Source organism: Rhinopithecus bieti, unplaced genomic scaffold (genome assembly GCF_001698545.2).
Source record: "Rhinopithecus bieti isolate Rb0 unplaced genomic scaffold, ASM169854v2 scaffold_8674, whole genome shotgun sequence".
In the NCBI taxonomy this organism is placed as follows: Eukaryota; Metazoa; Chordata; class Mammalia; order Primates; family Cercopithecidae; genus Rhinopithecus; species Rhinopithecus bieti.
In genome coordinates, this window is record NW_016805883.1 from 1,112,762 (window position 1) to 1,122,550 (window position 9,789).

Sequence of the window (9,789 nt, forward strand, 5' to 3'; positions counted from 1 at the left end):
AAATGGAGGTTGCAGTGAGCCGAGATTGCACAACTGCACTCCAACCTGGTCAACAGAGGTAAAGACTCTGTTTCAGAGAAAAAAAAAAAAGGCGGGGGTGGTGGTAGCGAGAATAGAATACCAAATTTGCAATACTTGTTTTTGTTGTTGTTGTTGTTGTTTTGACACAGAATCTGGCCCTGTTGCCCAGGCGGGAGTGCAGGGGTGTGATCACAGCTCACTGTAGCCCTGATCTTCCATCCAGGCTCAAGTGATCCACCTGTCTCAGCTTCCTGAGTAGCTAGGACCACAGGCACACATCATCATGCCCAGCTAATTTTGTTTCGCTTTGTTTTGTTTTTGTCTCCCATTATGGACCAATCTGGCCGTGAACTCCCGGGTTCAAGCAATCCTCCCACGTTGGCCTCCCAAAGTGATGGGATTACAGGCACGAGCCACTGTGTCAAGCCTAAATAAATTTGCAGTTTTAAGAGGGCTTATGAGCAACCTTGCCAACCATAAAAAGGGAAGTTGAGGCCAGGCGCGGTGGCTCAAGCCTGTAATCCCAGCACTTTGGGAGGCCGAGACGGGTGGATCACGAGGTCAGGAGATCGAGACCATCCTGGCTAACACCGTGAAACCCCGTCTCTACTAAAAAATACAAAAAACTAGCCGGGCGAGGTGGCGGGCGCCTGTAGTCCCAGCTACTCAGGAGGCTGAGGCAGGAGAATGGCGTAAACCCCGGAGGTGGAGCTTGCAGTGAGCTGAGATCCGGCCACTGCACTCCAGCCTGGGCGATAGAGCGAGACTCCGTCTCAAAAAAAAAAAAAAAAAAGGGAAGTTGAGGAAGATCTTCGGGTTCCAAGCCATAGTTTAAATATCCAATTGTTTGAACAAAAGAAAAAAAGGCTGCATCCTCTGGATTTATATACCTAACAGCTATGTAACAATAACACATGGCTTGCCAGAAAATATACTGGACACAGTCAAGAAATCCAGGTTCTCAATTCAGACCTAGTCTTATCTGGTAGGTCACACAGCCTTTCCAGACAGCAGCCTTGAGATGTGCTACAGTGCTAACATTTTATGATTCTAGTACCCGAAATCTCACTTGACTCTGCAGACAGAAATACTACTTTATTTCCCTATGTTATAGTTTAACATGATTTTGAAGGTTTGTCTGGAAATCTAACCATCAAAACTTTATTTCTACAGACAAAACAAGTGTGTTCCTGCATTTCTGGGATAAGGCTGCAAAAGTTTTTGCTAGCATGAGGAATGAGTCAGATATTCCTATCCTGGGAACTGCCTAGGATATTTTAGCAGAAATATACAGAATTAGACCTTGTCAAAACCTCTTCCTTGTCAGTCATCAGTACAGTAATATACACTGGGAGACTTCAGAGAAAACCTAGATTTATTAACAGTTATCCTCAATGATGGCTGTTTGAATTATATTTAAATAACAACCTAGTAGAGCCAAAGAAAGTGCTTCAATTCAATGATCTTTTGTAAAGGAAATAATACTTTTTTAGTGGGGGAAAAAAAAACTACCTAGAAATTATGTGAAGAAGCTCACCTTTTGGATTAAGAAGGTATGTCTGCTATCCAAGATAAAACTAATTTAAATAGCCATATTCAGACAACCGTTTATTAAACTTCCCAATACTACTACCTGTTAATTCATTTCGTCATTTTGATAGGAATTCCATCAGTCCTTACCTCTAATATTAATCTAATATATGGTACCACACCTCTAGTACAGTATTTTTTTTTTCTTTTTTTTGAAACAGAGTTTCGCTCTTGTTGCCCAGTCTAGAGCACAATGGCGTGATCTCGGCTCACCGCAACCTCCGCCTCCCAGGTTCAAGCAATTCTCCTGCCTCAGCCTCCCGAGTAGCTGGGATTACAGGCATGCACCCCCACGCTCGGCTAATTTTGTATTTTTAGTAGAGACGCGGTTTCTCCACGTTGAGGCTGGTCTTGAACTCCTGACCTCAGGTGATCTGCCTGCCTCGGCCTCCCAAAGTGCTGGGATTACAGGCATGAGCCACCATGCCCGGCCTTTTTCCTCTTTTTTTTTTTTTTTTTTTTTTTTGAGACAAAGTCTTGCTCTGTCACCCAGGCTGGAGTGCAGTGGCGCGATCTCGGCTCACCACAACCTCCACCTCCTGGGTTCAAGCAATTGTCTGCCTCAGCCTTTCCAGTAACTGGGATCGCAGGCACTCACCACCATGCCCAGCTAATTTTTATATTTTTGGTAGAGACGGGGTTTCACCATCTTGACCAGGCTGGTCTTGAACTCCTAACTGTGTGATCCACCCGCCTCAGCCTCCCAAAGTGCTGGGATTACAGGCATGAGCCACCGCGCCCAGCCTACGGCATTTTAAAGCAATTTTCTTTCTTTTTTTTTTTGAGATGGAGTCTCGCTCTGTTGCCCAGGCTGCAGTGCAATGGCAAGATCTTGGCTCACTGCAACCTCTGCCTCCCAGGTTCAAGTGATTCTCCTGCCTCAGTCTCCTGAGTAGCTGGGATTACAGGTGAGTGCCACCACACCTGGCTAACTTTTGTATTTTTAGCAGAGACGGGGTTTCGCCATGTTGGGCAGGCTGGTCTCGAATTCCTGACCTCAGGTGGTCAGCCCTCCTTGGCCTCCCAAAGTACTGGGATTACAGGCGCAAGCCATCACACCCAGCCTAAGCAATTTTTTAAAATACAGCACTGTTCAGCGTTACAACTACTTTCTTTAAGATCATGCTTTGGTGGCCAGGCGAGGTGGCTCAAGCCTGTAATCCCAGCACTTTGGGAGGCCGAGGCGGGTGGATCACGAGGTCAGGAGATCAAGACCATCCTGGCTAACACGGTGAAACCCTGTCTCTACTAAAAACACAAAAAGAAATTATCCGGGAGTGGTGGCGGGTGCCTGTAGTCCCAGCTACTCCGGAGGCTGAGGCAGGAGAATGGCGTGAATCTGGGAAGCCGAGCTTGCAGTGAACAGAGACCGCGCCACTGCACTCCAGCCTGGGTGACGGAGCGAGACTCCGTCTCAAAACAAAAAGATCATGCTTTGGTAACTTCCCAATCTCAGACATTTTTAAAGTGTATTGTCAGTCTACAGAAAAACTCAAAACATGAAACAGATCATAATGGAAGATTAATACATAAACTTCTACGGGATCAATGTATTTACAAAACTGGTTTTCCCAAGACCTCACACAAAACCATATAAAAATTAGCAAATTGGCCGGGCGCAGTGGCTCACCCCTGTAATCCAGCACTTTGGGAGGCCGAGGAGGGCAAATCAACTGAGGTCTCAAAAAAAAAGCAAGTTTGTCCGGGCACATTGGCTCACGCCTGTGATCCCAGGACTCTGTGAGGCCGAAGCGGGCGGATCACAAGGTCAGGAGATGGAGATTATCCTGGCTAACACGGTGAAACCCCGTCTCTACTAAAAATAGAAGAATTAGCCGGGCGTGACGGCAGGCGCCAGTAGTCCTAGCTACTCGGGAGGCTGAGTCAGGAGAATGGCGTGAACACAGGAGGCAGAGCTTGCAGTGAGCCAAGATCGCGCCACTGCACTCCAGCCTGGGCGACAGAGCCAGACTCCGTCTCATTTAAAAAAGAAAAAAAAAAGGCAAGTTAATTAGAATTGTATTTAAAAACTACGTTAAGGCCAGGCACAGTGTCTCATGCTTGTATTCCCAGCACTTTGGGAGGCCGAGGTGGGTGGATCACGAGGTCAGGAGTTCAAGACCAGCCTGGCCAATATGGTGAAACCCCATCTCTACTAAAAATACAAAAATTAGTTGAGTGTGGCGGCGCAAGCCTGTAGTCCCAGCTGCTCAGGAGGCTGAGGCAGGAGAATTGCTTGAATCTGGGAGGCAGAGGTTGCAGTGAGCCGAGATCATACCACTGCACTCCAGCCTGGGTGACAAAGCAAAGACTGTCTAAAAAACAAACTTAATCTTACATAAAGCAATACTTTCAAACTTTTAAAAACACAGGAAGTATTGTTTAAATGACTTAATCTTTTTACACTCCTGATTACTTAAGGAACCCCAATCCCTTGTTACTTTAATCCACATACTAAACTGATGTCGACCAAAACGTGTATTTTTTTTTTTAATTTGAATCGGTTGGCAAAAAAATCTGGATTTGTGGCTTCTCTGTTTTTTTTTTTTTTTAATGAAAGATATGGCAACACTGGGTCCACAGATTTTGGCAATGGCAACATTTGCAGGGAGCTGGTTAGCAGTTGCCCTCATCTGATAGCACATGCATTTTCTAGCTCCCTCAAATTATCTCTGCTCACTTTGGTACCTGCCTGGCTTTTATAGACATCAGCATTTGAAATCTTTTTTTTTTTTTTTGACACAGGGTCTCACTCTGTTGCACAGGCTGGAGCGTAGCGGTTTGATCACGGTTCACTGCAGCCTCTACCTCCCAGGTTCCAGAGATCCTCCCACCTCAGCCTCCCACCTAGGTGGGACTACAGTCATCCACCACCATACCCAGCTAATTTTTTGTATTTTTTGTAAAGATCATGTTTTGTCATGTTGCTCAGACTGGTTTCAAACTCCTGAGCTCAAGTGATCTGCCCACTTGGGCCTCCCAAAGTGCTGGGATTACAGGCATGACCCACCGTGCCTGACCTGATACCTTTATTTCATTGAGAACTTTGTCTTGAGACGCCTTAAAAGAAGCTAGCCATAGGCTGGGTGCAGCGGCTTACACCTGTAATCCCAACACTTTGGGAGGCCGAGATGGGCGGATCTCCTGAGGTCAGGAGTTCGAGAACAGCCTGGCCAACATGGTGAAACCCTGTCTCTACTAAAAATACAAAATTAACTGAGCATGGTGGCGGGTGCCTGTAATCCCAGCTACTTGGGAGGCTGAGGCAAGAGAATTGCTTGACCCTGGGAGCCAGAGTTCATAGTGAGCCAAGATCATGCCACTGCACTCCAGCCTGAGTGAGACTCTGTCTCAAAAAAAAAGAAAAAAAAATCTCTATCACAGAAATAGATCAAGTGACAATCCTAGCATTACTTTGTTTGAAAGCTATGTATACTAAACGTTACCTGCTACTAGTAGGACACCATTAAAATGTACAATGCACTATTACTGTTTTTTTTTTTTGTTTGTTTGTTTTTTGCTTTTTTTTTGAGGCGGAGTCTCGCTCTGTCGCCCGGACTGGAGTGCAGTGGCGGGATCTCAGCTCACTACAAGCTCCGCCTCTCGGGTTTACGCCATTCTCCTGCCTCAGCCTCCCGAGTAGCTGGGACTACAGGAGCCCGCCACCTCGCCCGGCTAGTTTTGTATTTTAGTAGAGACGGGGTTTCACTGTGTTAGCCAGGATGGTCTCGATCTCCTGACCTTGTGATCCGCCCGTCTCGGCCTCCCAAAGTGCTGGGATTACAGGCTTGAGCCACCGCGCCCGGCCTATTACTGTTAAGAAAAGCTTTTAGTATCCAACTCTGGTCAGTCTTCAACTCCTCAAAGAATCAAGATATTTAGCCTTTTACCCTTCCCAAGAATAGAGAAACTAACCAAATACTTCAACATTACAGCACTCTAAGAGCACCAAAAAGCCTCCTACATCTGTATAGCAAAAGTAAAGAAGAAAACAGGAAGCAAGTCAAAAGGTCTCTGATCAGCCAAGGAAACCACAGTTCACGGAGCACATGAAGCCCTCTTCAGTCAAGAGCCTACTGGATCTTAATTTAGACACAATTTTAATAAGCTCTGTGATCTGGTTTCTTAGCCCACAACAGATGAGATGCAGCCAACTGGAAAAGGGCTGGGGGTGGTGCTGCTAGAGGCAGGCACTCAAAGCATCAAAATCAAAGCTGAAGACCTAAAAAGTCAGCAGAAAACCTCAAAACATAGCAGGGTGGGGCCATGTGGTATAGATACCAACAATCCCAAAGGATCCCAATCCCTGCCCAGAACTACACACAATGTTCATAATGACACTCTTTGCTATGCTCTTTTATAGCATAGGTCAGGGGACCTTAAGATGTATATCAAAATAAAGTCCATCAGAAGCTTTTTCCAAAAAAGACATGGCATTTCAAAGACTGCCAAATTCACAGACATGAATAGTGTCCCTCTGTCAAAGAAACAAGATATTGAATTCCTGAAGATGTCACATGTCAAATGTAGTTTTCTTAGAAAATTTCATTAGAACCCAGATACAGCAACTCATGACATATAAGTCAAGAAGGTATTTAAGCAGAATTTTTTTTTTTTCAGGGAACAATTGGGAAGGTTCAAGATCAAGATCAATTATAGAAGCCAAGCAATGGGGATTCCACTGCAGACACATTACTAGGACTGCAGATAAGATAGAACTGATCTTATCCATGCCTAGTAAGTCTGCTGTTCAACTTAACATTGTGGTACAAACAGTTTGGAAAAAAAAATTCATCTCCATTTTGTTTTCACAATCTTTTGACTGGTATATCAAAATAAATTTCATTTTTCTTATCACCAGCAGTCTCAGAGAAGTCAAGCCATACTTTGTGAAGAGCTCTAGGGGTATAAACTAGGGGAAAATGGCTAATATCGAATTTTAAAAGTTCAGGCCGGGCCAGATGAGGTGGCTCACACCTGTAATCCCGGCACTCTGGGAGCCCAAAGTGGGCAGATCACTTGAGGTCAGGAGTAATCACTTGAGGTCAGGAGTTCAAGACCAGTCTGGCCAACATGGTGAAACCCCTTCTCTACTAAAAAGACAAAAATTAGCTGGGCATGGCGGCAGGGTGCCTGTAATCCCAGCTACTCTGGAGGCTGAGGCAGGAGAATTTCTTGAACCCAGGAAGCGGAAGTTGCAGTGAGCCAGGATACCACCACTGCACTCCAGCCCGGGCAACAGAGGGAGGCTCTGTCTCAAACAAAAAAAAAAAAAAAGGTTCAGACCAGACAAGACAGCTCACGCCTGTAATCCCAACACTTTGGGAGGCTGAGGCAGGTGGATCACCGGAGGTCAGGAGCTGGAGACCAGCCTGGCCAACATGGTGAAACCCTGTTTCTACTAAAAATACAAAAAATTAGATGAGCATGGTGGTGCGTGCCTGTAATCCCAGCTACTCGGGAGGCTGAGGCAGAAGAATCACTTGAACCCAGGAGGTGGAGGTTGCGGTGAGCCAAGATCATGCCATTGCACTCCAGCCTGGGCAACAAGAGTGAAACTCTGCCCCCAAAAAAAGTTCAAATTATTTCTAAACTTGATGTTATTTAAAAATCTTACAAAGGCATATTTTAGGGAAAATCTATTCTGGAAAATATGTAGCAACTCATAAGAAACCATATTACCAGGGCAAGTATTATTAATTAAAATGTATGTTTTGTGTCGAAGAGATATTTCCCTCTCTGAATAAGTCCATTACACACATAAATCAATGTAGAGATTAAAGTCTACATTTCTTTATCTGTAAATTATCACACATTATACCCACTTGCTCTTCCTCAGGTTTTAAAATAAAAGCACAATCTTCTACAAGTATTTGATAACTTCCCAATTAGATTCTATAAGGACCTAGCAATTCCTAAATGCCTTAAAAATACATATGTATACATTTTATTTGGATGACTATTCCTGTGTGCTCCTGCCCCTTAAATGGTTAAGACATCTTTGCTTAAGGTTCAAGCTTCTTTATGGTATTCAACAAATACCATTTCATTTTAGTATAAGATTTTATTGTCTAAAATCTGCCCTTCTTCATTTGTTAGAAATCGAAGTCAAAAGAAGTTAAGGAGCTAACCTAATTATAGTAACCAATGGGACTGATTCCACACTAAGTCTGAGCAAAAATGAAATTACGACCAACCGCTGAGCTGAGGTGTTTAAATCATCAATCTGTATTCTGACTTAGTTTAAGACAAGGTGAAAACTGGTTCTCTTCCTCTTGCACACCCATCCCATCATCCAGAATGGATAACCCCAGTACCTACTTCTCAGTAAGTAGCTACAGGTATAGGCCGTGTGCAGTGGGTGACTGATGCCTGTAATCCCAACACTTAAGGGAGGTAGAGGTGGGAGGCTAGCTTGAGCCCAGGAGTTTGACACCAGCCTGGACAACATGGCAAGATCCCATTCTCCACAAAAAGGAAAAAGATGTATTGAAGAAAAAAGTAGCTGCCAGTTTAATATAGCCAATCTGAGTAGCCAGGTGAAACACCGAACAGAAATTAATAGTGGTGCCTCCTTACTTCCAAGGAAAAAAACATGAAAGTGGCACTAACAGGTTACAACATCAGAAAAGGAAAAAAACTAAATTTTAACCCAATCTTATACTCTAGATGTATTATTAGGAAAACCTCCTTATCGATAACTAAATAATCCTTCACTTTAAAGAGCAAAGAAATCCTTTTTAATACAAAATCTAGTAAAATCCCTTCCCAGTTAACAGTCTCCGTAAACGTATCACTTAATAGCGTCAAGCCCATTTTGCGAAGAGACTGTGAAAGGAACTTTTGTGTAATTTCTCTGGTGGTTTTTTCAATGTTCAGGTTTCTATCTCTACCTTTGCCAATGTACAGCTTTTCTATTAAATCCAATCCTGCAAAACCGAAGTGTTAGTTTCTAACTACATATTGCAACCTCAAAGAATAAAATGATTCTCCCTCCACTTCCCTCCTCCCTCATAAGTCACCTTTTTTTTTTCTTCTGAACTTCCAACTCTTAACAGTTTCTGGACAAGCAGGGTGGACCGATGTGTGCTGCCACCCAAGAGGTAAGTGAACTCAAGAGATACTTGTGGATCGGGCAAAACGACTTCCTCCGTCAGCCCGAGCTCAGGCGGTTTTGTGGAGGGAGCTAGGGTAGGTGTGGGAGGAGGGAACAGAAATGGGGCGAGAAACCCTTTCGACCTCTGTCGAAGGGGCCGCCCAACGCCCCAGCGCCCCCCACGGCCCCAACCCCGCCATCCTGGCCGGACAATGGCCCTTAAGTGCAGCGGCAGTCCCAGACTGGAGAGAAGCCCTAAGAATCCACACCATGCGGGCCTGAAAGGGCAGCCGGGGGGGAACGCTGAGGCCGCCAGAGCACCTCCGGCCTAAGCGCGGGCTGCGCGCCGGGGCCTCCGCGGGCGCCATCACTGGGAGTGGGGTATGGAGGCCGCCCAGCGGGGCCAGCACCGGCAGCGGGATCCAAGGAGGCCGCGAGGCCGGCGGAGACTACGGCGGGAAGTGCAGGCCGCAACCTGCTCAGCTGGTCAGCCCCGCAGCCGACCTCCGGCCGCTTACCTTGTGGATTCTCTTCAGAGCCATGGTGGGAGGCGGGTGGCGGCGGCCCCCGGGGCGGGGACGGGGGCGGGGAAGGGACGGGGAAGGGGATAGGGAGCCTGAGGCCGCCTCGGCGATCGCGGTCGGCCGGAGAAGATGGAGAGTTGAGGAGAGCGGGTCTGGCGGCACGGGCTGAGGGCCGGGGCCCACTCAGCTCCTGGGCCTGCCGCAGCGGTCACCGCATCACCCGGCGGCGGCCCCTTTATTCGCCGCCGCCCCAGCCGCCGCCGCCGCCGCTGCCGCCGCCGCCGCCGTAGCTGCCTCTTCCTCCCAGGATCAGCGCCGCCTAGTCAGCCGCCGCGGATCCCTCCGCCAGAAAGCAAAAGCCCAAGCTCAGCCGGCGTCTCTCGGTCGTAGAGCCGGAGGGACTGCCTCTCTTCCTGCCTGCTGCAGGTGGACCGAGGGACGCGCGGGCGGGCGGGCGGCGCCGCCGGGGTGGGGCCGTGGGAGCACGGGGTGGGCCCGACCGAGGGGCAGGTCGGGAGGCGCGGGGATTGGCGGGCCAGGGGAGGGAGGGCCGAGCCG

General features: G+C 47.1%; 1 protein-coding gene across 3 annotated transcripts in view; it reads right to left on the reverse strand.

The window, feature by feature from the left end:
• Nucleotides 1-9,764, reverse strand: part of UBE2D2 (ubiquitin conjugating enzyme E2 D2) — a 66,583-nt gene extending 56,819 nt beyond the window's left edge. For 2 of the 3 annotated variants that reach the window (XM_017873926.1, XM_017873924.1), the window contains exon 1: nucleotides 9,226-9,764. In XM_017873926.1, the coding sequence (XP_017729415.1) occupies nucleotides 9,226-9,249 (24 nt within the window). In that variant the 5' untranslated portion in view covers nucleotides 9,250-9,764. Of the gene's footprint in view, nucleotides 1-8,633; nucleotides 9,008-9,225 lie in introns of those variants that run through there. The other variant, XM_017873927.1, reaches the window with a different exon arrangement.
• Between the last annotated feature and the right edge of the window lie 25 nt (nucleotides 9,765-9,789).